The following is a 27,820-nucleotide window of genomic DNA, read 5'->3' as shown; positions in this document are numbered from 1 at the left end:
CGAAAAGGATTCTAGATTTCCTAAAGGTCATCAGTAAAGCTGAGAGTTTAGTTTTGTAGCAATAAGCAGATAACTACATGGTTGCCGTTAGACTAGCTTTTTCTCTTTCCAGGCTTTGCATTCAAACTTTACCAATTGCTATGGTATGGCCACTTTCATTATTCATCCAGTTCTCTTTTGAATGTTACAATTCTACCTGTTTTTCACGTCTCTTTCAGTTATCTCACAAACACAAAAAATTAATTGATATAAATCTGTAAAGTACTGGAACAGGCAGAGACATTTAAGTTGTCAAGCAATCTGAAATATTGAGCCACATTTGGGAACATAAAACTAAGTGAATGTTTTAAGGAGTTAATTAAAGGAAGAAAGCCAGGTGCTGGGGTTTAGGGGAGAAATTCGACAGCCTAGGGCCCAAGTAATTGGAGGCACGGTGTCTAATTGTGCAACAGTTAAAACCAGCGATGATCGAACAGACAGAAGTAGAGCAGCACAGATAACTTGTGTATCTAGAGGAGTTTACAGAAGTGGAGAGAGGAGAGTCTCTGGAGCGATTTGAAAACAAGTGTGAAAATTAAAATTAAGATGCTGCTTAATTGGGTACCGATGTAAGTTATTAAGGGTGATGGCTTTACAAGATTTGTTGCAATTCAGGGCAGTGGCAGCAGAGTTTCAAATATGGAGGGTACCATGGGGAAGCGAGCCAGGAATACATTCGAATAGTTATGTCTCAAGCTAATAAAGTCATGGAAAAAAATTTAACTGTAGACGTAGATGTAGCAGTTCAGACCAGAGTGGAGCTGTGTTGCCTTAATGAAGTGAAAACAAGTGTCCTTAGTGATAATGTAGGTTTGTGGTCAGAAGCTGATTTTCAGCCATATATGGAACTAACTTGCAAATAGTCTGGATTAATCTCAGGCAGTTGCCAGGGAGAAGGATGGAGTTGGTAGCTAGGGAACAGAGTGTGGTGTATGTACCAGAAACAATGTCTTCAGTCTTAATTCAAAGCAATTTCTGCATCTCAATATGTCAGATAAAAAGAGTGTATTGGCTGTAAGGAGATGTTGGACAAACTTGGATTGTTTTTGCTTGAGTGTCAGAGGCTGAGGAAGTGACTGGATAGAAGCATGAAAAATTATGAGAGGTATGGATAGGGTGGATTGACGGAGTCTTTTTCTCAGGGTGGAAATATGAGGAAGCATAGGTTTAGAGTGAGAGGGGAGAAGTTCAAAGGAGATGTGTGATGCAGGTTTTTGAGTGTGGTAGGTGCCTGAAGTATGCTGCTAGGAGAGGTGGTAGAAACAGATACGATAGCAACATTTAAGAAGCATTTAGACAGATACATGAACCGGCAAAGAATAGAGAGATATGGACCATATTCAGGCAAATGGAGGGATTAGTTTAGAATGCCATAAAGTCAGCACATCCATGGTGAGCCAAAGGGCCTGTTCCTGTGACAGACTGTTTTTTGTGTTCTATTATTTTCCATTTTACAAATACAAATCAAATTGGATTTCTTTTTGTTAATTGGTAGGTGCTCTATTTAAAGAAGGCCATATTAGATAATGCTGTCAGAATGTTTTAATGCTTTATTGGAGTAGTTCGGAAAGCTTAAAGGAAAGTGGGGTATGAGATTAAGCCCCCGCCCCAGAACAATGAACTTGCTGATGTTCCATCTTATCAGTTTGGCTTAATAACCATCCTTGAGCCATGCCTTGATCTCAGTCTCACTGTGGGACTGGGTTTGGATCTCAATTTCAGTAATGTTCTGGATCTAGCTCCCAATCACATTGGTGATCTGGATCTGGGTCTGATCTCAGTGTCAACCTGGACCTAGAACCTGGCCTCAATACTGACAAGTTTACAAGAATAATCCTGCAGATGAAGAGCTTGTCGTATAAACAGAAGTTGAGGACTCTGGGTCTGTACTCGATGGTGTTTAGAAGGTTGAGATGGGATTTCATTAAAATTTATACAATAGTGAGAGGCTTGGATACAGTGGGTGTGGAGAAGATTTTCTCACTATTAGAAGAGACTAGGACCCAAGGGCACAGTCTTAGAGTGAGGGGATGGCATTTTAGACTTGAGGTGATGAGGAATTTCTTCAGCCAGAGGGTGGTTAATCTGTGGAATTTGTTGTTGCAGATGGCTGTGGAGGCCAAGTCATTGAGTGTTTTTAAGACAGCAATGGATATGTTCTTGATTAGCATCAAGAATTATGGAGAAGAAGAAGGAGAATGAGACTGAGAAACATATCGGCCATGATTGATTGGTGGAACAGACTCGATGGACGGAATGATCTGTATCTGTATTACAATTTTTGTGCTGGTCTGAGTCTAGACCTGGGTCCTGGTCTCATTACTGACTTGGAACCTGATCTCAGTACTGATCAAGCTTTAGATCTGGATCCCAGATTCGATGCTCGTCTGGATGTGGGTCCGGCTCTTTATTTTGGTGACGATCTGAGCCTGTCTGAGGAACAGTCACCGGACCCGAAAGGTTTAACTCTGTCTTCTCCTTCACAGATGCTGCCAGGCCTGCTGAGCTTTTCCAGCAACTTTGTTTTTGTTCCTGTTAACATGTTGGTTATCACTGACTTTGCTCGAGGTGATCAAATGGATGAAGCTGATCTTGTAATATTTGCTTTGCCATCATGTACTCATTGTTTGGATTTTCCTCCGATGAAAGTCATGTTTTATGTTTGCTGAGCAGGTTTCCCTCACTAGTCCTCTCCTAAGATCAACATTTGCTTGGCCAAGCCTTCACAATCAGTTTCTCTTACAAGGCCAACCCCAGCCTGAAATCCACTGACTGAACACCCCCACACCCTTCCATCATGTGCTTCTTCATTTCCTTGTAAAATAATCCCGGCTTTGCAGTTTGTAAATGTACTGGCAATGAATGTAATAAATTGTGTCAGTCTTTCCAATATAATCTTGTACAATAAGGCTGAAATCTCAGGAGACATTTCTGCTTACATTTTTGAAAAAATTCCCCTCATTTGGCTGGAATAGAGCCTTTGAAGGAAACCCCAGAACATGGGCTTCACAGTTGCTGTTCTCTGCGAAGCTGCCTCCTGACCCTTTTCTTTCATTTCTATTTTTCCATCTGAACTTTCTTGCAGAGTATCAATGGAGATGACACCAATATATCCCAATATTGTATTGAAAGAAAGCGGATTGGTTCCTGATCCAACTACAGTCCTAAAACACAGGGACAGTTGACCACTACCCAGAAAATAGTGTAGTGAATGTCATCAAAATATGTGTACAATAAGACACACGAGTTAGATGGTACACAGATACATTAATAGCCAGACTCAACAACTTTAGATTTCATCATGGCATTTTGAGAATACAAACTCCATTTAAAGATCTTTAGAAGCATGACTTTAAAAAGTTGGTAACCTGCAGTAGTGATTGTGTCACTGACAGATCGATACTTAAATTCATGAGAAGTACTGGTGTCTTTTAGGGAAGTCTGGGCCTTTATGTCACTCCAGACCCATACCACAAAATTGTTTTCTCACATAATAAAATGTGAGGCTGGATGAACACAGCAGGCCAAGCAGCATCTCAGGAGCACAAAAGCTGACGTTTCGGGCCTAGACCCTTCATCAGAGAGGGGGATGGGGGGAGGGAACTGGAATAAATAGGGAGAGAGGGGGAGGCGGACCGAAGATGGAGAGAAAAGAAGATAGGTGGAGAGAGTATAGGTGGGGAGGTAGGGAGGGGATAGGTCAGTCCAGGGAAGACGGACAGGTCAAGGAGGTGGGATGAGGTTAGTGGGTAGCTGGGGGTGCGGCTTGGGGTGGGAGGAAGGGATGGGTGAGAGGAAGAACCGGTTAGGGAGGCAGAGACAGGTTGGACTGGTTTTGGGATGCAGTGGGTGGGGGGGAAGAGCTGGGCTGGTTGTGTGGTGCAGTGGGGGGAGGGGACGAACTGGGCTGGTTTAGGGATGCAGTAGGGGAAGGGGAGATTTTGAAACTGGTGAAGTCCACATTGATACCATATGGCTGCAGGGTTCCCAGGCGGAATATGAGTTGCTGTTCCTGCAACCTTCGGGTGGCATCATTGTGGCAGTGCAGGAGGCCCATGATGGACATGTCATCAAGAGAATGGGAGGGGGAGTGGAAATGGTTTGCGACTGGGAGGTGCAGTTGTTTGTTGCGAACTGAGCGGAGGTGTTCTGCAAAGCGGTCTCCAAGCCTCCGCTTGGTTTCCCCAATGTAGAGGAAGCCGCACCGGGTACAGTGGATGCAGTATACCACATTGGCAGACGTGCAGGTGAACCTCTGCTTAATGTGGAATGTCATCTTGGGGCCTGGGATGGAGGTGAGGGAGGAGGTGTGGGGACAAGTGTAGCATTTCCTGCGGTTGCAGGGGAAGGTGCCGGGTGTGGTGGGGTTGGAGGGCAGTGTGGAGCGAACAAGGGAGTCACGGAGAGAGTGGTCTCTCCAGAAAGCAGACAGGGGAGGGGATGGAAAAATGTCTTGGCTGGTGGGGTCGGATTGTAAATGGCGGGAGTGTCGGAGGATGATGCGTTGTATCCGGAGGTTGGTAGGGTGGTGTGTGAGAACAAGGGGGATCCTCTTTGGGCGGTTGTGGCGGGGGCGGGGTGTGAGGGATGTGTTGCGGGAAATACGGGAGACGCGGTCAAGGGCGTTCTCGATCACTGTGGGGGGAAAGTTGCGGTCCTTAAAGAACTTGGACATCTGGGATGTGCAGGAGTGGAATGTCTTATCGTGGGAGCAGATGCGGCAGAGGCGGAGGAATTGGTAATAGGGGATGGAATTTTTGCAGGAGGGTGGGTGGGAGGAGGTGTATTCTAGGTAGCTGTGGGAGTCGGTGGGCTTGAAATGGACATCAGTTACAAGCTGGTTGCCTGAGATGGAGACTGAGAGGTCCAGGAAGGTGAGGGATGTGCTGGAGATGGCCCAGGTGAACTGAAGGTTGGGGTGGAAGGTGTTGGTGAAGTGGATGAACTGTTCGAGCTCCTCTGGGGAGCAAGAGGCGGCGCCGATACAGTCATCAATGTACCGGAGGAAGAGGTGGGGTTTGGGACCTGTGTAGGTGCGGAAGAGGGACTGTTCCACGTAACCTACAAAGAGGCAGGCATAGCTGGGGCCCATGCGGGTGCCCATGGCCACCCCCTGTTTTCTCACAGTTTTGTTTTCTTTCAACCAACTTTTGAACAGTTTCCATCTTCACCCTAATTTCCTGTACTGTCACCTTCCTAGTCACCTCCTATGTTGTCAAAGGTTTTCCTCTGGTGCCTATATGCTTTATGCACTGCAACCCACCTGTTTGAGGAATTCTCAGCTATGTTAGGTATGATTTTCACTTTTGCTGGCTCCTTCCAATTACTTTTCACTTTATTTTGATGCTATATGTTAAATTCATTACTGCTTCTTTGCTTTTGTTAGTTTTGACCAGATGTTTAGTATCTACCTGACAGTTGTGTTAAGTCAAGACAAGTCAGTTCTCACCAACTGCTTGTGCTCAGTAACTAAACAGTCTCCAATAATTGGTCAAAAATATCTCTTCAGTGTCCACCAGTCAATTAGTGCCTGGTGGGCAGTGAGTATTCGCCAGCTGGTTAATGTCCTATAACCGGTCAGTGTCCACCAGCCGATCAGTCCACCTCCCATCACTGTCAGTGTCCACTAGTTGGTCAGTGTTCAATACCAGTAATGGTCTTCCAGCACATTAGATCCCCCCAGTCTGACTGGGTGATGTTTCCAACTGTTAATTGCTTCAACCGTTCATATGAATTTTCTATCTCAACACACCAGCTGCTGAATCTTTGTTCCCTTCTTCAGCTTGTGTTATGGTTGACTTTGAATCTCTCATCACAAAGGGCAATTTCTGTGGATTAGTTTCGCCAATTCCTTTCAGAACCTTACAAATTCCAGGGATGTGGATGAGTTGGACCAAAGGGTCTGTTTCTGTGCTGTTTGACATTATGATGCTATGCATTTTCCTGAAGGAATTCAGTGCAATCAACTTTACTTAATTGAAACACTGAGGAAGGTTCTGATTCACTTCTGTAAATATGCTGTGGAATGAAGGCCAGGAACCAGCTACAAACTATTTAAGATGAGTTTCAGTGTCAGGCCCAGAAATCTCTGGCTGTCTTGGTGGAAATTGATTGGGTGGTTATTGGGAAGATGCCAAGCTACTCGTTGACTCAGATAGACAGTATGTGCTGGTGTATGATTGTGAATGATCTGGTTGATTTTAAAAAAAGTTATGATATGGGAGCCATGGCAAGGTCAGCATTTATTGCTCTTCTCTAAGTAAATAAAGAGTCAACCACATCGCTGTGGGTCTGGAGTTTCGTGCCGACCAAGCCAGGTAAGTACCGCAGTTTCCTTCCTTAATGGAAATCAGTGAACCAGATAGGGTTTTCCAATGGTGTGTACAGTGAATACATAAGTGTCATTAGACCAGGTTATTATTCCAGATTTTTTTTACTGAACTCAATTCTGCTGTGTTGGAATTCAAAACCATATCGCCACGACAATAACCTGGTGTTCTGGATTACTAGCCTAGTGACATTATCACTGCACCACCATCTCCTCTAAAATGGATAAGGTGAAACATACATAATTCTGCGAGATTTTGACTGGATACATGTGCGAAGGATATTTCCAATTGTGGGAATGTCTAGAACTAGAGGTCACTGTAAAAATAAGGGCTTACCCATTTGAGAGCGATAAGGAGATTGTTCTTCCCATAGAAGTTGGCGAGTCTTTGAAACTCTCTTCCACAAGTGGTAGTGGAAACAGATCTTTGAATATTTTTCATGCAGAAATACAAACAACAAAGAACAATGAAAATTACAGCACAGGAACAGGTCCTTTGGCCCTCCAAGCTTGCACCAACATGCAGCCCGTCACAGCTAAAAACCCCTACCCTTCCAGGGACCATATCTCTCTGTTTCCATACTATTCATGTATTTGTCAAGAGCCCTTTAAAAGTCACTATAGTATCTGTTCTCACTACCTCCCCCGGCAGTGAGTTCCAGGCACCCACCATCCTCTGTGTAAAAAAACTTGCCTCGTACATCACCTTTAAACCTTGCCCCTCTCGCCCTAAACCCATGGCCCCTGGCAACTGACTCTTCCACCCTGGGATAAAGCTTCTGGCTGTCCACTCTGTCCATGTCCTTCATAATCCTGTAGACCTTTATCAGGTCGCCTCTCAACCTCCATCGTTCTGGTGAGAACAGCCTAAGTTTTTTCAAACTCTCCTCATAGCTAAATAGATAACTAAGTAGATAGGTTCTTGATAAGAAGGAGGTGAAATGTTATTATAGGTTGGCAGAAATGTGGAACAATCAGATCAATCATGATCTTAGTGAATGGTGGAGCAGATTCAAGGAGCAGAATAGTCAACTTCTGCTTCTAATCTGTATATTTACATAGAGGTTTATAAAATCATGAGGAGTATAGATGGGGTTAATGGTAGGCATCTTTTCCTTAGGATGGGGCTTTCAAGTCTAAAGGATACATTTTTAAGGTGAGAGATGAGAGATTTAAGAAAGGCGCGAAAGGCAAATTTTTCACACAGACGGTGCTTTGCGTGTGGAATGAACTTCCTGAGGAAGTGGTAGATGTGGGCACAGTTACAATATTTAAAGGACACTTAGATAAGTCCATGAATAGGAAAAGTTTGGAAGGATACGGGCCAGGCGTAGGTAGGTGGGATTATTTTCCTCATGGACAGGTTGGACCAAAGTGTCTGTTTGTGTGCTGTATGACTCGATGACATTAAGGGCTGTATGCAGAAGCAGGCTGAAATGCTGGGAAGATGCCATGGTGGTTACTAATAGTGAGTATGGAAAGGCCAGTGATATTGTTTCAATAACTGCCTCCCCAACTCCTTGGGGCCTCAACCTTAAGACTTAAATATAATTGAAATAAATTATTTTAATGCCTTTTGTAAAGTAAATCCCAAATCTTTCCTCCAAGAAATGGTGGAACACCTTGAGTCCAAAACACTTGCACCAAGCTTGCTGGCATCATAGGGGAACTTTAGGATACTTTAGATGCACCACCTCCCCAACACAGCAATACCAATGCACATCATATGATCACTCCCTCATCCTGATTTCAAGGATGGAGTTAATGGCAAAGGTGCAGGAGTGCACCTCTCAGCACATTATTTCTCACATTTCCTGGGCCTGTGTTAATAGAATCTAATTGTGCAAGCTGGTTAGAAGTCTGCATTGAAAGAATACTTGATTGATTACTCTTTCTATCTTTTTGATTCAATTCCCTTTAATGAGGGCCTTAAGTGTGGTACTGTACATTACAGCATCAACAAACATACAACTATAAAGCAAAGTGACAGATCCAATTCTCCCCCTCCCCCAGATTGTACATTGCTTAGTTTTTTGGTTGACTGTGACACAGGGTGGCCAGAGACCATATCCATCCCACAGATGGAACCTTATCCCTAGGGCTCTGTACATGCACCTTCTGGCACATAATTTGGAGCAGATGGAGCTAAAGCCATACTGAAATAGTGTATCTGTACTGGTGTTGGGGGCCAAGTGAAACTGGAGGCTAAACTGCTTGCAGTGTCTGACAAGTCTGTGTCTGCAGGTGGACCCATGGCATGGAACTCAGTGATGTCAACTGCTGATTTCATTAATTTACATTGTAAAAACTGAAGCTTAAAATAATTAGAAAATAGTTACACTCTGGAGCAAACTTGCCCTTATGCCCATTATCTTAAAGTATTCCCAGTAGAATGATGTAAAACTCTCACTGATAGAGTGATAATTCATCTTTAATATGTAACAGCTGTCATTTGCAGCAAACGCAGATAGCCAGCTGTGACTTAGATTCAGGTCTCCAAAAACGGTGATCCATCTGTCCACGCTGCATGCTCACAGTGATATAACCCTTCCTGTTTGGAGTGATGTTACTACAATAAATAGTTGCAGCCCTAACGCATGCAACCCATCAACCACTTGACCAGCATATCAGCTGTACTCCATACAGCTTGGCTGTATGAGAACCAAAGCAACTCAAAGTAATTTTGTGAATGTATGTTTTCTGGACAGCTGCCTGATTCAATTAGCCAATCATGCTACTGGCAGGTCATTCTTGGTATATCTTAACAGTAATGTTGCTGTCAATAACAGGACTTGAACCTTCACACTGCAATTAATTAAAGAAAGCTGAACATTGCTCCACAGACAGGTGAAAACCTTTAACCTGCTTGCTTTTAGCAAGACCCAAGGGTATTAAAAAAACACTAGTTAGACCCAATTGTTATCTTTAAGGTCATTTTAATATTTTGGAGCTTAGTAACTGTGTAAAATTCATACTGAGACCACTTGAAGAGCAGTCAAAAAAAGTTCTAGATTTTAGCCCTTAATATCTAGGCAAAAAAACCCAGCTCGTTAAAAATGACCATATCCACGTTTACACTTGTCTTTCCAATGTATTCCATGCAAACAGAGAAGGAAATCATAGTATTGGAGCACATCTTCATTTTGGGGGTCTATCAGCTCAGTTGGTTGGATGGCTGGTTCATGATGCAGAGTAATGCTAACAGCACAGGTTCATTTTCTATAGTGGATGAGGTCATGCAGGTCCCAGCTTCTCAACCTTGCCCATTGCCTGAGGCATGGTGATCCTCAGGTTAAACCACTGCCAGTTGTCTGTCCGCCCGTCTTTCGAATGAGAGAGCAGCCCAATGGTTCACTGGGACAATTGTGACCTTACCTATCGCCATTTATCTTTGGAGATATATTACACCAGGTTTCTCTTTAACATTGAATGGATTGGTTAAAATTCATGAGAATAGATTGTCATGGGAGGTGGGCAATTTCTAATTGCTATCACCTTGTGTGCCTCTGTTACAGAGCAGTAGCAATCCTGGACAGAGAAAGGAAGAATCAGGTATTACTACCCTCCAACACATTTGAGGAACTTGATGAGAATTTATGCATTAAGAGAAAGTGATGAAAGGGTTAATGCAGCGGTGCTGAAATAACTGGAGAAGGTTCTGCAGCCATGTTTATCTGTTCTGCTGTTCTTTTTGTGGCTCTAAACATTATTAACTTCCACTGCATTGAGTATAAATCAAGCAATACATAAGGAATCCATTCAGAAGGAAATGGCCATTCCACCAATTCAATGAATCCCCTCCCCTAACTTGCTGTGTAGACCTGCACATGTTTCCTTTTCAAGTATCTAGCCAATCCCCTGGGAACGTCAATATTGAATCAGTATCTTCAACTTCTTTAGGCAGTTCTTCCCAGTTTGCTGGGAATTTGCTGCATATTTTTTTTCTCCCAGATTCCATTTTAGGCTCTTTCACCAACCATTCTATATCTCTTGCCTTTTGTTTATCAATTCTTCTGCAGCTGGATAATTTTCTCCTCATTTATTGTATCAATATGTGAAGAGAAAACAATTAAAGAAGACAAATGTAGGTCTTTTGCAGTCAGATCAGAGGAAGATATAATGGGGAACAAGGAGATGACAGACCAATTAAGTACACAAAGGAAGACACCATAAAGTCCCAAAAATGTTGGGGAACATGGACTGATGAAAGCAAAAATAAGTAATAGTAGGGCAATGGTAATAGGGACGTTGATGGGGTTAAAGGTCAATAAATCCCTGGTGGCTAATAATCTACATCCCAGAGTATTGAAGGTAGCCAGCCAACCCCATGTGAGATTTAGCACAAAGCCAAGAGGCAAATTTATGTGGTAAAGAGGAGCTGGGGTGTTGTAGTGGTACAATGTTAGTGTCCCTACTTTTGAGCCAGAAGACCAGTGTTCAAGTCCCATTCAATCCGTAATGTGCCTGAACAGGTTGATTTAAATATCTATTTGAGGTCTCTTGTGGCACAGTGCTAATGTTACTCCCTCTGAGCCAGGGCATCTGGGATTCAAGTCCCATCTTGCTCCAATTGTGTGTCATAACTGCCTGTTCAGGTTGATTAGAAATACCTAAAAAGGAGTTGATTTTTGAGAGAAGGGTTCAGACCCGAAATGTCAGCTTTCCTGCTCCCCTGATGCTGCCTGGCCTGCTGTGTTCCTCCAGCTCCACACCTTGTTCTCTCAGACTCCTACTATCTCTGATTTTGGAGAAGGATGTGTCAAAGCCAGCCTACAGGGTTTCAGCACCTTGGAGAGAGGACAAAGCTTGCCAGATTTATCTTTGACAGTGTCTGATGTAGGTGTCTGAGTAGGGTTGATCCATGGGCAATGCATTTGCATCTCTACAAGAGAAGGGTGGGGTCACTTGCTTTCTTGATACATGTTATTTCCCTAGACTTGGGATGCAGAGCACAAATTCAAAACTTGTAGATGACACAAAAGTTGGATCCATTGTGAGCTGTAAGGAGGACAGTGATAGATTTTACGAGGTCATAGGCTGATGGGATAGGTAGCCACATAGAACATAGAACATTACAGCACAGTACAGGCCCTTCGGCCCTCGATGTTGTGCCGACCTGACATACCGATCTGAAGCCCATCTAACCTACACTATTCCATGTACGTCCATATTTTTATCCAATGACGACTTAAATGTACCTAAAGTTGGCGAATCTACTACCGTTGCAGTCAAAGCGTTCCATTCCCTTACTACTCTCTGAGTAAAGAAACTACCTCTGACATCTGTCCTATATCTTTCACCCCTCAATTTAAAGCTATGCCCCCTCATGCTTGCCGTCACCATCCTCGGAAAAAGCCTCTCCCTATCCACCCTATCTAACCCTCTGATTATTTTATATGTTTCAATTAAGTCACCTCTCAACCTTCTTCTCTCTCATGAAAACAGCCTCAAGTCCCTCAGCCTTTCCTCGTAAGACCTTCCCTCCACACCGGGCAACATCCTAGTAAATCTCCTCTGCACCCTTTCCAAAGCTGCCACATCCTTCTTATAATGCGGTGACCAGAACTGTACACAATACTCCAAGTGCGGCCGCACCAGAGTTTTGTACAGCTTCACCATAACCTCTTGGTTCCGGAACTCGATTCCTCTATTAATAAAAGCTAAAACACTGTATGTCTTCTTAACAGCCCTGTCAACCTGGGTGGCAACTTTCAAGGATCTGTGTACATGGACACCGAGATCTCTCTGCTCATCTACACTACCAAGAATCTTACCATTAGCCCAGTACTTTGCCTTCTGGTTACTCCTACCAAAGTGCATCAACTCACACTTGTCTACATTAAACTCCATTTGCCACCTCTCAGCCCAGCTCTGCAGCTTATCTATGTCTCTCTGCAACCTACAGCATCCTTCGTCACTATCCACAACTCCACCGACCTTAGTGTTGTCTGCAAATTTACTAACCCATCCTTCTACGCCCTCATCCAGGTCATTTATGAAAATGACAGACAGCAGTGGACCCAACACCGACCCTTGCGGTACACCACTAGTAACTGGTCTCCAGGATGAACATTTCCCATCAACTACCACCCTCCGTCTTCTTTCAGCAAGCCAATTTCCGATCCAAACTGCTATATCTCCCACAATCCCATTCTCCGCATTTTGTACAATAGCCTACTGTGGGGAACCTTATCGAACGCCTTGCTGAAATCCATATACACCACATCAACAGGTTTACTCTCATCTACCCGTTTGGTCACCTTCTCAAAGGACTCAAGAACTTCTAGATGATTATAAATCCTATCCCTTATAACCTTTTCCAACACTTTAACAACAACTGAGGTAAGGCTCACTGGTCTATAATTACCAGGGTTGTCTCTACTCCCCTTCTTGAACAGGGGAACCATATTTGCTATCCTCCAGTCGTCTGGTACTATTCCTGTAGACAATGACGAGTTAAAGATCAATGCCAAAGGCTCGGCAATCTCCTCCCTGGCTTCCCAGAGGATCCTAGGATAAATCCCATCCGGCCCAGGGGACTTATCTATCCTCACCCTCTGTAGGATTTCTAATACCTCTTCCTTGTGAACCTCAATCCCACCTAGTCTAGTAGCCTGTATCTCAGTATTCTCCTCAACAACATTGTCGTTTTCTAGAGTGAATACTGTTGAAAAATATTCATTTAGTGCTTCCCCCATCTCATCTGACTCCGCACACAACTTACCACTACTAACCTTGATTGGCCCTAATCTTACTTTCGTCATTCTTTTATTCCTTAAATACCTATAGAAAGCCTTAGGGTTTACCCTGATCCTATCCGCCAACAACTTCTCATGTCTCCTCCTGGCTCTTCTGAGCTCTCTCTTTAGGTCTTTCCTGGCTACCTCGTAGCCCTCAAGTGCCCTAACTGAGCCTTCACATCTCATCCTAACATAAGCCTTCTTCTTCCTCTTGACCAAAGATTCCACCTCCTTCATAAACTATGGCTCCCGCACTCTACAGCTTCCTCCCTGCCTGACAGGTACATACTTATCTAGGACACACAGGAGCTTTTCCTTGAATAAGCTCCACATTTCTAATGTGCCCATCCCCTGCAGTTTCCTTCCCCACCCTATGCTTCCTAAATCTTGCCTAATCTCATCATAATTGCCTTTCCCCAGCTGTAACTCTTGCCCAGTGGTATACACCTATCCCTTTCCATCACTAAAGTAAACATAACAAAATGGTGATCGCTATCACCAAAGTGCTCACCTACTTCCAAATCTAACACCTGGCCAAGCTCATTACCCAGTACCAAATCTAATGTGGCTTCGCCCCTTGTTGGCCTGTCTACATACTGTGTCAGGAAGCCCTCCTGCACACACTGGACAAAAACTGACCCATCTATAGTACTCGAACTATAGTGTTCCCAGTCAATATTTGGAAAGTTGAAGTCCCCCATGACAACTACCCTGTCTCTCTCACTCCTATCGAGAATCATCTTTGCTATCCTTTCCTCTACATCTCTGGAACTATTTGGAGGCCTATAGAAAGCTCCCAACAGGGTGACCTCTCCTTTCCTGTTTCTAATCTCAGCCCATACGACCTCAGTTGACGAGTGGCAAATCAAATTTAAAGCAGGGGAATGTGAAGTGAAATATTTTTGTAGAAATAACAAGGAGAGGAATAGAAAAAAGTTGTTTAATTCTAAAAGGGGTGCATCCTCACCAATTGCTGTAGATGGTAGGATAGGTTGAGAAAGCAATCTTTGACTTTATTAAGAGCATCACAGAGTATGAAAACAAGGAATTTATGTTGAACTATGGTGAATTCTGAATGCTATAATAAATGTGGAGGCTTTTCAGTGAAAGATTTACCTGAATGTTTCAGAGCTGAGAGACTTCAGTTTTGTGAGTAATTAGAAAAACTGGGCGTTCTTCAACAAAAGGATGATTGGAAATTTGACCAGTGAACTCAAAATCATGGGAAGCCAGTACAGTGTAAATGGAGAGATTCTGTTCCCAGTTGTGGAAGGGTTCAGTTGTGAACAATACTGTTATCAGGAAAACCATGTTTATACGGTGGATTAAAAACAGAAAATGCTGAAGAAACTTAGCATGTCTGGCAGCACCTGTGGAATAAGAAACAGAGTTAAAGTTGAGAGTCCAAAGACGCCCCTTCTGAAGGAGAAAAATGCCAAGTGTGTTTCTCTGTGCACAGATGCAGACAGACTGATTGTGTTTCTCCAGATTTTTTTTCTGTTTTATTTCAGATTGCCAGTGTCTGCAGTATTTTACTTCTTTTAATGCAATAGATGCTTATGCGTAGAATGCACTGCCTGAAAGTATAGTGGAGTCAGATACAATTATGGATTTCAGAAGGAAATTAGATAATTATTCGAAGAGCAAATTTTTACACTGAATTGCTCTCATATACAGCAAGTATGTCACAATAGGCCGAATGGCATTTTTATGTATTGTAACCATTTTATTCTTCAATGGCCTATTATAACTGGCAGTATTGCAGTTTTTAACATGCAGTTCTGAATTTCCTTTACCTGATGAAGTTTAGAAGGTTGAGAAGGGATCTCATTGAAACTTACAGAATATGAGAGGCCTAGATAGAATGGACATGGGGAAGGTGCTTCCATTAGTAGGAAAGACTAGGGCCAAGAGCACAGCTTCAGGGTGAAGGGACATCCCTTCAGAACTGAGATGAGGAAGAATTTCTTCAACTCACAAATGATGGATCCATGGAACTCATTGACATAGGAGGCTATGAAAGCCAGCTATTAATGTATTAAGACAGAGTTGGATAGATTATTGATTAGTAAGGAGATCAAAGTTATAGGGAGAAAGCAGGAGAATGTGTTGAGAAACAAATCACCCATGATCAAATGGTAGAGCAGTCTCGATAGGCTGAAAGGCCTAATTCTTCTCCTATATCTTATTGTCTCTGGTCTTATGGTCTTGCACTGTGGATTATGCCTTTGTGCAAGCATGTTGTGTGGCTGCTCATAATTCTATGTATCTGACAATTTGACTGACTTGCACCTGTTCCTTTAATTTTTCAGCTTGTGACTGTCATCCTGTTGGTGCAGCTGGTAAAACCTGCAATCAGACAACAGGACAGTGTCCATGCAAGGATGGTGTGACTGGCATCACATGCAACCGTTGTGCTAAGGGTTACCAACAGAGCCGATCTCCAGTTGCTCCTTGTATCAGTGAGTCTTTCTTTGTTTGTTGCTGCTATTGCTACGACTCAGTCAAGACAGTCATCAATATACTTTGAATGAGGAATCGGTCAGAAGAAGTACGTCTGTATACCCCAGCTGCACCTTGCTTAACCCCCTTCCACCCAGGAACTGGATTCTCTCTCTCTCTCCTACATCTGCAGACTCAAACCAACCCAGAACCCCTCCCCAAGCTGAACCAGACATGACCCTCCCCCGGTCCTGACAAGTAGACACCTCTACAACCATAAACTGTCTGATCCAGGGTTTGCTAAACTGCTCCAATACTCTTATGAAGCTTGCATCACTTGAAAATGTGGGAGATTGCCCAAATATGCCCTACCTACTAAAGGGAAACATTTACACAGTCCATTGTCCCAAACATTAGCAAAGTGATAGTAGAGGTTATATTTAGTATAATCAAGTACCTCCGAATCATCAATAACCTGGATTACAGCAGAACTGCTCAACTGAAGACCTTTGAACAGCTTTAATCCAGACAAGAAAGCAAGAAGTAAATTCATGCTGTGAGGTGAAAGTCACAGCCCTTTACAGCAAAGCAGCATTTGACTGTGTATAGCATCATATAGGCCTAGGATTAGAGAAGGCAACCAGACAGGTTAGGTGGAACGGCAGGGGGTGTGTGGGTATGGAGGGTTTGGTCAAAGTGTCAAAACACAACTTCAGTATTTGGAATCACGCCTGTTGCAAAGGTAAATGATTATGGCTGATGGAGCCCAATCATGTAAATTTGAGACAATTCAACAGGAGAAACATCCTCAAAAAAAATCCTTGGTCCAGCATTTTAGCTGCTTCACCCATGACTTACCTCCATCAGGTATCTAGGAGTTAGACTATTGTCAATTTACAATGTTAAATTCTACTCATGATTCCTTTGATATTATGAAACACTTATTGCAATCTATTCTAAGATCTGGATATTATGCAGGCATGGGTTTGTCATCACATATACATAGCAGATAATGACCAGCATGTAGAAAAGTAAACCCAGCCATCCTCCTTTGATCATTAACAGCAACTTCATAGCCAAGATCACACCAACAAGATCTTGGAAATTAGCGTTTACTGAAAACTAATCTCAGCCAACCATATTAATTGGGAACATGCAAAAGAAGAAGACGAATAGCCTGGTATTATGTTTTATACTAGAATCAATGGCATAGGTAGTAAAAGAAAAGGGTGATGCAGGCAGACTCTACGGAGCTAAAGTTGAAACATGCAAGCAGGATCTCAAAGCTTTTTTTATTTCTGGATTGCCCACACTGCCACATATCGCTGAGAATGGAGATTAAGAGATAGAGCAGATAAAAGTGTAATTGGAGAAATGGTGTAGGAGGGAGGGATTGACATTCCTGAGACATTGGGACCAGGGAAGTGGGATCTGTAAAACTGATAAGATGCATCATAAAACAGCAGAAATGAGCATTTTACTTTGTCATATAACATTAATATACACAGATTTTTCTTTTAACAATGTAGAATAATATTCTAATTGCTATTAATTGTGGCCAATCAGAGACTGGAAGTCCTCCAGTACTAGTACTGCCACTTGGAGTGGTGTCCATTGCTAATACTACTCTCGGGCCTGCAAGAGGGAGTAGTGATAGATCCTGAGGTAGAGGTGAGTGTGGGATTGGACTCATGTGTGATAGAATTTGGAAGCAATTGTTGTAAGGGTATTTTTCAGCAGGCTTCACCCACCACCCTAACACTGTGTCACTTGATCAGACGGAGTGCCTGTGAACCTCCTTCTGGTTGGTTGAGAGGATTTGCTTGGCGGCGAACCATCATGACAGCAGCAGTGAGATGAGGTCCATAGGGGCCGTTAAGGATGGCGTTTCCACAGTCCAGGGAATTTGTGAAGTTTACAAACAATGCAGCCACTATCTCTGCAGCCTCTCCTTTAACACCCAGGGATGCAGACCACTGAGCACAGATGACTTATTGGCTTTTAATACAATTTTCCTTTTTTTTTAACTAGTGATGGTGATTGCTTTAAATTCCATACTGCTCTTTGCCCACCTTTTTAGTTTTAGTTTTGTTTATTGTTTGGATGCTTTTCACATCTTCAAAGATATTTTGGAATATAGGCCAAAGATAGGTGTATGGAGTTACACTGCAGACCGGCCATGATCTCATTGAATGGTCGAACAGGCTCCAGGGGTTGAATCACCTACTCCTGTTCAGTTCTCCTACATTCCAATGCCCTGAAGATAAACCTAAAATGTCTCATCACTACCATTTCCTTGTGTCCCTTTATTCCAACATGTCATCCTATAACAGATCAAGGTTTACCTTAGTTGCTCTCTCACTTCTTAAGTACTTGTAATATCTCTTTGTGCCTGTGTTTAGATTCTTTGCCAGTTTGCAGTCAATCCACTTTCCATCTTTTTCCATCTCTCCACCTATCTTCTTTACTCTCCATCTTCGGTCCGCCTCCCCCTCTCTCCCTATTTATTCCAGTTCCCTCCCCCCATCCCCCTCTCTGATGAAGGGTCTAGGCCCGAAACGTCAGCTTTTGTGCTCCTGAGATGCTGCTTGGCCTGCTGTGTTCATCCAGCCTCACATTTTATTATCTTGGAATCTCCAGCATCTGCAGTTCCCATTATCTCTGATACTATTTTAACCTCACTGCGAAGCCTCTTCCAGGGATGCCTAACCTGAAGAAGTTACCCTCCTCCCTCCGGACCAACCTCAGGGAATCTCTCTCCCATTGCAACTCTCTTGTAATCTCTTCGGCCTTGAAACTGCTCGACCATGTCCTGAAGCAAACCAGGTACCCCTTCCTCCCACCCCAAGCCGCACTCCCCGCTACCTACTAACCTCATCCCACCTCACTTGACCTGTCCGTCTTCCCTGGACTGACCTATCCCCTCCCTACCTCCCCACCTACACTCTCTCCACCTATCTTCTTTACTCTCCATCTTCGGTCCGCCTCCCCCTCTCTCCCTATTTATTCCAGTTCCCTCCCCCCATCCCCCTCTCTGATGAAGGGTCTAGGCCCGAAACGTCAGCTTTTGTGCTCCTGAGATGCTGCTTGGCCTGCTGTGTTCATCCAGCCTCACATTTTATTATCTTGGAATCTCCAGCATCTGCAGTTCCCATTATCTCTGATACTATTTTAACCTCACCGCGAAGCCTCTTCCAGGGATGCCTAACCTGAAGAAGTTACCCTCCTCCCTCCGGACCAACCTCAGGGAATCTCTCTCCCATTGCAACTCTCTTGTAATCTCTTCGGCCTTGAAACTGCTCGACCATGTCCTGAAGCAAACCAGGTACCCCTTCCTCCCACCCCAAGCCGCACCCCCCGCTACCTACTAACCTCATCCCACCTCCTTGACCTGTCCGTCTTCCCTGGACTGACCTATCCCCTCCCTACCTCCCCACCTACACTCTCTCCACCTATCTTCTTTACTCTCCATCTTCGGTCCGCCTCCCCCTCTCTCCCTATTTATTCCAGTTCCCTCCCCCCATCCCCCTCTCTGATGAAGGGTCTAGGCCCGAAACGTCAGCTTTTGTGCTCCTGAGATGCTGCTTGGCCTGCTGTGTTCATCCAGCCTCACATTTTATTATCTTGGAATCTCCAGCATCTGCAGTTCCCATTATCTCTGATACTATTTTAACCTCACCGCGAAGCCTCTTCCAGGGATGCCTAACCTGAAGAAGTTACCCTCCTCCCTCCGGACCAACCTCAGGGAATCTCTCTCCCATTGCAACTCTCTTGTAATCTCTTCGGCCTTGAAACTGCTCGACCATGTCCTGAAGCAAACCAGGTACCCCTTCCTCCCACCCCAAGCCGCACCCCTCGCTACCTACTAACCTCATCCCACCTCCTTGACCTGTCCGTCTTCCCTGGACTGACCTATCCCCTCCCTACCTCCCCACCTACACTCTCTCCACCTATCTTCTTTACTCTCCATCTTCGGTCCGCCTCCCCCTCTCTCCCTATTTATTCCAGTTCCCTCCCCCCATCCCCCTCTCTGATGAAGGGTCTAGGCCCGAAACGTCAGCTTTTGTGCTCCTGAGATGCTGCTTGGCCTGCTGTGTTCATCCAGCCTCACATTTTATTATCTTGGAATCTCCAGCATCTGCAGTTCCCATTATCTCTTCCATCTTTTTTTTACTAGTTTACCTTTGAATCTCCTCTCAACCTTGCCTAATGGGACAAGCTCATCTTCTTCAATCCACCTACAAAATTAAACTCCCTCAAGCCTGGAATCATTCTCCTAATCTTTTGTGCACTCTTTCTATGCTTTCAATTCCTTCCTATAATTTCATGCCCAGCATTGGACATAATACTGGGAGTAAAGGTCAAACCAGCATTTATAATTTTTATCATAACTTCCTTGCTTTTGTAAAATACTGTCAGAAATGAGCCCTTCGCTACATTCACTGTGCCATAGTAAGCATTTGGAACAGCTACTTTACTCTCCACAGTCCACTAACTTCCCAGCAGCAGGTTATAAAGACAACACCCGGAAATGTCTCAGGGATAATGGGAACTGCAGATGCTGGAGAATCCAAGATAACAAAGTGTGGAGCTGGATGAACACAGCAGGCCAAGCAGCATCTCAGGAGCACAAAAGCTGACGTTCGGGCCTAGACCCTTCATCCGAGAGGGGGATGGGGTGGGGGTTCTGGAATAAATAGGGAGAGAGGGGGAGGCGGACCGAAGATGGAGAGAAAAGAAGATAGGTGGAGAGGAGAGTATAGGTGGGGAGGTAGGGAGGGGATAGGTCAGTCCAGGGAAGACGGACAGGTCAAGGAGGTGGGATGAGGTTAGTAGGTAGGAGATGGAGGTGCAGCTTGGGGTGGGAGGAAGGGATGGGTGAGAGGAAGAACAGGTTAGGGAAGCAGAGACAGGCTGGGATACAATATACCACATTGGCAGATGTGCAGGTGAACATCTGTTTGATATGGAAGGTAAAATTCTATCCCCTATTCCCAATTCCTCCAACGCCGCATCTGCTCCCAGGATGAGGCATTCCACTCCCACACATCCCAGATGTCCATGTTCTTCCAGGACCGCAACTTTCCCCCTGCAATGGTCGAGAACGCCCTTGACCGCGTCTCCCGCATGTCCCGCAACACATTCCTCACACCCCGCCCCCGCCACAACCACCCCCAGAGGATCCCCCTCATCCTCACATACCACCCCACCAACCTCCGGATAGAACGTATCATCCTCCGACACTTCCGCCATCTGCAATCCAACCCACCACCCAAGACATTTTTCCATTCCCACCCCTGTCTACTTTCCGGAGAGACCACTCTCTCTGGGACTCCCTTGTCCGCTCCACACTCCCCTCCAACCCCACCACACCCGGCACCTTCCCCTGCAACCGCAGGAAGTGCTACACTTGCCCCCACACCTCCTCCCTCACCCCCATCCCAGGCCCCAAGATGACCTTCCATATCAAACAGATGTTCACCTGCACATCTGCCAATGTGGGAAATTGCATCCATTGCACCTGGTGTGGCTTCCTCTACATTGGGGAAACCAAGTGGTGGCTTGGGGACCGCTTTGCAGAACACCTCCGCTCAGTTCGCAACAAACAACTGTACCTCCCAGTCGCGAACCATTTCAACTCCCCCTCCCATTCCTCAGACGACATGTCCATCATGGGCCTCCTGCAGTGCCATAATGATGCCACCCGAAGGTTGCAGGAACAGCAACTCATATTCCGCTTGGGAATCCTGCAGCCCAATGGTATCAACGTGGACTTCACAAGCTTCAAAACCCCCCTTCCCCTACTGCATCCCAAAACCAGCCCAGTTCTTCCCCTCCCCCCACTGCATCACAAAACCAGCCCAGCTCGTCCCCTCCCCCCACTGCATCGCAAAACCAGCCCAGCCTGTCTCTGCTTCCCTAACCTGTTCTTCCTCTCACCCATCCCTTCCTCCCACCTCAAGCCGCACCTCCATTTCCTACCTACCACCCCATCCTGTCTCCTTGACCTGTCCATCTTCACTGGACTGACCTATCCCCTCCCTACCTCCCCACCTATACTCTCCTTTCTACCTATCTTCTTTTCTCTCCATCTTCGGTCCGCCTCCCCCTCTCTCCCTATTTATTCCAGTTCCCTCTCCCCATCCCCTTCTCTGATGAAGGGTCTAGGCCCTAAACATCAGCTTTTGTGCTCCTGAGATGCTGCTTGGCCTGCTGTGTTCATCCAGCTCCACACTTTGTTATCTTGGCTTCTCCAGCATCTGCAGTTCCCATTATCCCTGAGACATTTCCGGGTGTTGTCTTTATAACCTGCTGCTGGACCATCCTCTATGATGGAGGATGCCATTGCTGCCCAAGAATTAGTTCTGTACATTTGTGCAGATTCAGGATGGCTTGTCAGACAGTCCAGTCAACTCTCTGAATTACAGCCCGAGGCCACCCACCGTCTATTTGCTGTGCTATATTAACACAACACTATCAGTGACTGTGCCCTGATATTGCAAGTCTCCAGCCTTTGTGCAAAAAAAATAAGAACCAGGGGCAGGAGTAGACCATCTGGCCCTTTGAGCCCACTCTGCCATTAAATAAGATCATGGCTGATCTTTTCCTGGCCTCAGCTCCACTTACCCCCACCGTCACAATGATTCATTAATTCCTTTACTGTTCAAAAAATTATCTATCTTAAGCTTTAAAAACATTCATTGAGGAAGCCTCAACTACTTCATTGGGCAGAGAATTGCACAGATTCATTCCCCTTTCCATAAAGAAGTTCCTCCTGAATTCAGCCCTAAATCTGCTCCCCCTTATTTTGAGGTTACGCCCTCTTGTTCTAGTTTTACTCAGCAGTGGAAGCATCCTTCCTCTTCTATCTTATCTATTGCCTATATAATTCTATATGTTTTGATAACATCCCCCTTTCATTCTTCTAAGTTCCAAGAACATAATCCCACTCTATTCTGTCTCCTCAAGCCGACCCTCTCAACTCCATAATCAACCTAGTGGATCTCCTCTGCACCCCCTCCAGTGCCTCTATATCCTTTCTCGAGTAAGGTGCTGAAAACTGCATGCAGTACTCATGGTGTGGCCTCACCAGCACCCTATACAGCTGTAACATAACCTCCTTACTTTTGAACTCCATCCCTTTAGCAATGAAGGACAAAATTCCATTTGCCACATGAATTACCTGTTACACTTGCAAACCAACCTTCTGCGATTCATGCACAAGGACACCCAGGTCCCTCTTCACAGCAGCATGCTGCAATTTTTTACTGTTCAAATAATAGTCCCTTTTTATTGTTATTCCCACCAAAATGGATGACTTCACATTTGTCAACATTGTACTGCAGCTGCCAGACCTTTGCCCACTCACTTAAACTGCCTATGTTGCTCTGCAAACTTTCAGTGTCCTCTGCACACTTTGTTCTACCACTCATCTTAGTGTCATCTGCAAACTTTGACACACTACAAGTGGTCTCCAACTCTATCATCTTTGTAAATTGTAAATAATTGCGGTCCCAACACTGATCCCTGAGATACACTACTAGTCATTGATCGCCAACCAGAAAAGCACTATCCCCACTCTTTGCCTCCTGTTAGTTAGCCAATCCTCCATCCATGCTTGATACATTGCCCGTAATGCCACAAACCTTTATCTTATGCAGCAGCCTTTTGTGTGGTAATGTGGTAAAGGTAAAGCAAAAATGAAGCAAACCAAAAATTGTACAAAAGTTGCCTGTGCCATGTTATCTCATCTTAGTTCATGTGGTTAGTCTCTGAATCAGATACAGTGTTAGCATTTCTTAAAATGAAATTTCTTGTAAAATGACCCTAATTGAATTGCAGAAATAGTGGTTCTTGGTGTCACCTTTGCTGTCGGGAAAGTGACAGGGAATGATTTCTGTAGGTATCCCAATCCATTGTCTCGTAACTGAAGCAAACAATTGGTACATAAATAGAATGTTCCTTTCTTGTCAAAAGCAAACCAATATTGTTTGACATTCGGTTTGATAAACTTCATCAATGGTTTATTTGATCTCTAACAGGTCGGAGCTCTTTATAGAATCTTCTGGCAGGATCTTCTGAACCAACCTGGATCTTTTAGAAGGGGAGAGGCAAAAATTTTGTTTCCTGAAGGCGGATTAAAGTTTTGCTGTTACCTACTCAGAACCTTTCAGTTGGGTTGGCTTTCCTGAACTTGATGGTCAGGAACTCTTTTGTATTCATTATGACATCATGAATACTTGTTAACACCCTTGCCTATTGGAATTACATTCATTGGTACAGTTGTGTTAGCTTCCAAAAGGAAACATCGGTTCACAAACCTGACTATATATGCCAGGTATGTACTTGGTGGAGTAAACTTCTTCCTCCAAGCTCTATAAGTGCAAAGTTTGTTCATAACTAAATCAATTATTTGCAAAAATTCTTACAATGTAAGTGATAAAGCCTTATTGAGTCAACCAGCTTATGAGATGTCTCACACATTTGTGATCTTAAATGTTTACGGTTTCAGGGTGAAACTTCACCAGGTCAATGAGCTCATGACGAGTTTCAGTCATATATGTTCTTGCTTGGTGTTGTTAAATTCTTACACTATAAGGGGTGAAGACTGACCTGACCCAACATTCTGCCCATACAAGACAGTCACACTGGTTGATGCCAGCAAAAGCAAGAAGTGCACAACTGAAAAGGAGTCTGAATTAAAATGGAGACTGAAATAAAAATGGGGTTCAACTTAAAAGACAGTCCTACCTAAAACGAGTCTCAACAGAAAAGGCTCACAGAAAGTTGGGCTGGGTGGATAAAAACGGTAGAGAATAGAACTAAATGGGACAGGATACGCGTGAATGGAGGTAGTAAACCAGGATAGAACCATAGAAAAGTTGGAGCACAGAAGGAGGCCACCATGTCTGCACAATGTGACATTCTAATCCATGATAACATGGGAAAGAGTAGGATGCATTAGGGGCAGAGGGGCAATCTGTATGTGTGGAACCAGAAATCATTAGCAGTGTGTTAAATGAGTACTTTAACCTGGTTTTACTTGGGAGAGTGAGGACGTCGGTATAGAATCCAAGAAGAGGGACTGCGAGGTTTGTGAGCAGATTGGCGTTGGGAGTGAGGAGATATTCGATGTTTTGGCGGGCTTAAAAGTCCAAAGAGTTGTATCCCAGTCTGCTGTGGGAGACAAAGGAGAAAATTATTGCAGTTTTGACACAAACTTTAAATGTTTCTCTGGCTAGAGGGGAGGTGCCAGAGGACTGGTGGAAGAGGACAGCTAATGCGATTCTGCTTTTCAGGAAGGATGGTAAAAATAAACCACGGAATTACAGATTCTCTTATCGGTATTAGGGAAATTGTTGGAGAAAATTCTAAAGGCAAGAATTAATCTCTAACTTAGAGAGGCGGTTTTGATCAGGGATAGTCAGGCATTTCATACAGGGACATCATGCCTAATAAATCCTGATAGAATGTTTCAAGGAGGTGATTAAATGTTGATATTGTTAAGGTGAATTTCACCAAAGCCTTTGACAAAGGCCTCACATGGGTAAGAGACTGATAAAGAAAGTAAAAGCACATGGATCCAGAGTAAGTTCGATCCAAAATTGACTGACTGGTAGAAGACAGAGAGTTGTGGTAGAAGGCTGTTTGGTTGACTGGAGGTCGGTGTTCAGTGGGTTACCACTGGGTCCCTTGTTGTTTGTAATATCTATAAACAATGTTGATGAGAATGTGGGGGGTGATTGTGAATGAGATGACGATTGGTTGGCTAGTCAATAGTGGGGAAGCTCTTAGGTCACAGGAAGATATAGATGGATTCGTCAGATGGGCAGATTGGGGCAAATGGAATTTAACCCTGAAAAGTATGATGTGATGCACTTTGGAAAAAGTAACAGAACATGGGAGTGCTCAATGAAAAGCAGAATGCTTGGAAGCTCAGAGGAACAGAAGGATCTTGGGGTACTTGTCCAAAGGTCCCTGAAGGTGGCAAGTCAGGTTAATAGGATAGTTAAGAAAGCAAATGGCTCACTTGCACTTTATCAGTCGCAGCGTATATTAGAAGAGCAAGGGAGGCTCTGTTAAAGTTGTACAAAACTTTGGTTAGGCCACAGCTGGAATCCTGTGTGGAGTTTTGGTCACCTCACTATAGGAAGCATTTGATGCACTGAAGTGCATGAGGAGGAGATTCACCAGGATGTTGCTTGGGATGGAGCACTTTAACTAGGAAGAGAGGCTGGAAAGGTGCTAATTGTTTTCCTTACATGAGAGAAGGCTGGAGAGGCCTCATTGAAGTGTGTAAGGTTATGAGGAGCATGAACAGGATGTATAGGAAGCATCTGTTCCCTTAGTTGAAGTGTCAGTAACAAGAGGGCATAATTTTAAGATGAAAAGCAAACAGTTTAGAAGGGATTTAAGGAGAAATGTTTTCACCCAGAGGGTGGTAGAAATCTGGAATATGCTTCCTAGGAGGGTAGTTGAGGCAAAAACCTCAAAACCTTTTAAAGGTGTATGGATGAGCATGTAAAATGTTCTAACATTCAAGTTTATAGGCCAAGTGCTGGAAAGTGGGTTTAGTGTAGATAGGACTTGATGGACCAAAGGGCCGCTTCTGTGCTGTACGACTGTACTTCTCTTCTCGTTTGGTGTATTTAATGTAATATTTTACACTCTTCTTCTTCAACTAGAACGTCACTATTGTACTTGACCTTTGTGAAGGTAGAGATAGGATCTGTTTCCACATAGAATCCTTACAGTGTGGAAACAGGCCAGCTGCCTCAACAAGTCTATACCAAGCCTCTAAAGACCATCCCACCGTGTCCCTGCAATTCCCATGGTCAACATACCTAACCTACACATCCCTGAACACAGCATGCAATTTAGCATGGCCATTCTACCTGACCTGCACATCTTTGAACTGTGGGAGGAAACCTACACAGACATGGGAAGAACATACAAATTTCATGCAGACAGTCACCTAAGGCTGGAGTCAAACCCGGATCCCTGGTGCTATGAGGCAGCGGTGCTAATCACTGAGCCACCACGCCACTTTCTGCATCCATACTCATGTTACCATTTACATCCCTGCTGGGCCTAACCTTTTCATTATTCACCATCTTGCTTTAAGTATACTGATAATAGATCGATGGACTTTTTAAAAAAAAAGTCACTGATCAATATTTTTTCATATTCTGTCTTTGCTTTTCTAATTTTCTGTTTCACGCCACCTCTGTACTTTCTGTACTCGCCTAAGCTTCCTAAAGTCCTCTTGTTTTGAGATTGTCATAAATGCTATCTTTCTGCTTTACCTTGTCCTGTATGCTGCTGGATAACTGGAGAACTCTAGATTTGGCACTACAACCACTTTCTGTGTAGGGACGTGTATACCCTCAGCCTGTAGAACCTCCATTTTCAATGCCTCCCATTGATTTGCTCAATTAGCTGTAACTAGTCCACTTTTGCCAGATAATCTCTCAAAGTTGTAAAGCTTTTGTAGAATTCCCTACAGTGCAGATAGAGGTTATTTGGCCTATTAAGTCAGCACCGACCCTCTGAAGAGCACCCAGGCCCATAATCCTGCAATTGGCATGTCTAATCCACCTACTCCAGGCAACCCTGGATATATGGTCACTTTACCATGGCCAATCCTGCTAACTTGCCCATCTTTGGCTTGTGGGAGGAAATCGCAGAAACCTACGCAGAAAGTCACCCAAGGCTAGAATCTAACCCACATCCCTGGTGCTGTGAGGCAGCAATACTAACCACTGAGCCACTGTGCCAACTTAGCCTCCTTCCCCAATTTAGAACTTTACCTTTGCTTTACTTCTGCTTTACCTTTGCCACTTTCCATTATGATGCTAAATAACCACATTATGGTTGTTATCTCCAAAATGGTCGTCTAGTACTACTTCAACCATTTGCCCAGCTTTGTTGCCTAACACTAAATCCGGAACTGCACACTTTGTTATGTGCTAGCTTAAGAAAAGTTCTCTTGAGTACAATTCAAGAATTTTTTGCCCACTGTATCTTTATCACCATTTATATCCTGGTTGGTATTCAAGTGTTGAAGGACCCAAATATTATTGCTCCATTATTTTTTGTGCTCAGACAATTGCCAACATATTTGTTCCTCTATTTCTCTCTGACTGTCCAGGAATTTACAGTACAATCTAGCAGTGTGGCTGCCTCTTTTTTGTTTCTAGGTTCAACTCCAATGAGCTCATTTGATGTTTCATTTAGTACATTCTACCTCATCATGAGTGTGATTCATTCT

The 27,820-nt window shown here is 44.1% G+C and overlaps 1 protein-coding gene and 1 long non-coding RNA gene across 3 annotated transcripts in view; one reads left to right on the top strand and one right to left on the bottom strand.

The window, feature by feature from the left end:
- The window catches only part of LOC125462226 (uncharacterized), a 174,625-nt gene that overhangs the window by 16,652 nt on the left and 130,153 nt on the right, over window positions 1–27,820 (bottom strand). The gene's annotated exons all lie outside the window — the stretch shown is intronic.
- Window positions 1–27,820, top strand: part of LOC125462225 (netrin-3-like) — a 188,121-nt gene that overhangs the window by 92,591 nt on the left and 67,710 nt on the right. For both annotated transcript variants that reach the window (XM_048551990.2, XM_048551989.2), the window contains exon 4: window positions 15,420–15,569. In XM_048551990.2, the coding sequence (XP_048407947.1) occupies window positions 15,420–15,569 (150 nt within the window). The remainder of the gene's footprint in view (window positions 1–15,419; window positions 15,570–27,820) is intronic.

The sequence above is a fragment of the Stegostoma tigrinum genome, chromosome 23 (assembly GCF_030684315.1).
Source record: "Stegostoma tigrinum isolate sSteTig4 chromosome 23, sSteTig4.hap1, whole genome shotgun sequence".
Taxonomy (NCBI): domain Eukaryota; kingdom Metazoa; phylum Chordata; class Chondrichthyes; order Orectolobiformes; family Stegostomatidae; genus Stegostoma; species Stegostoma tigrinum.
This window is presented reverse-complemented; position numbering and strand designations above follow the sequence as displayed.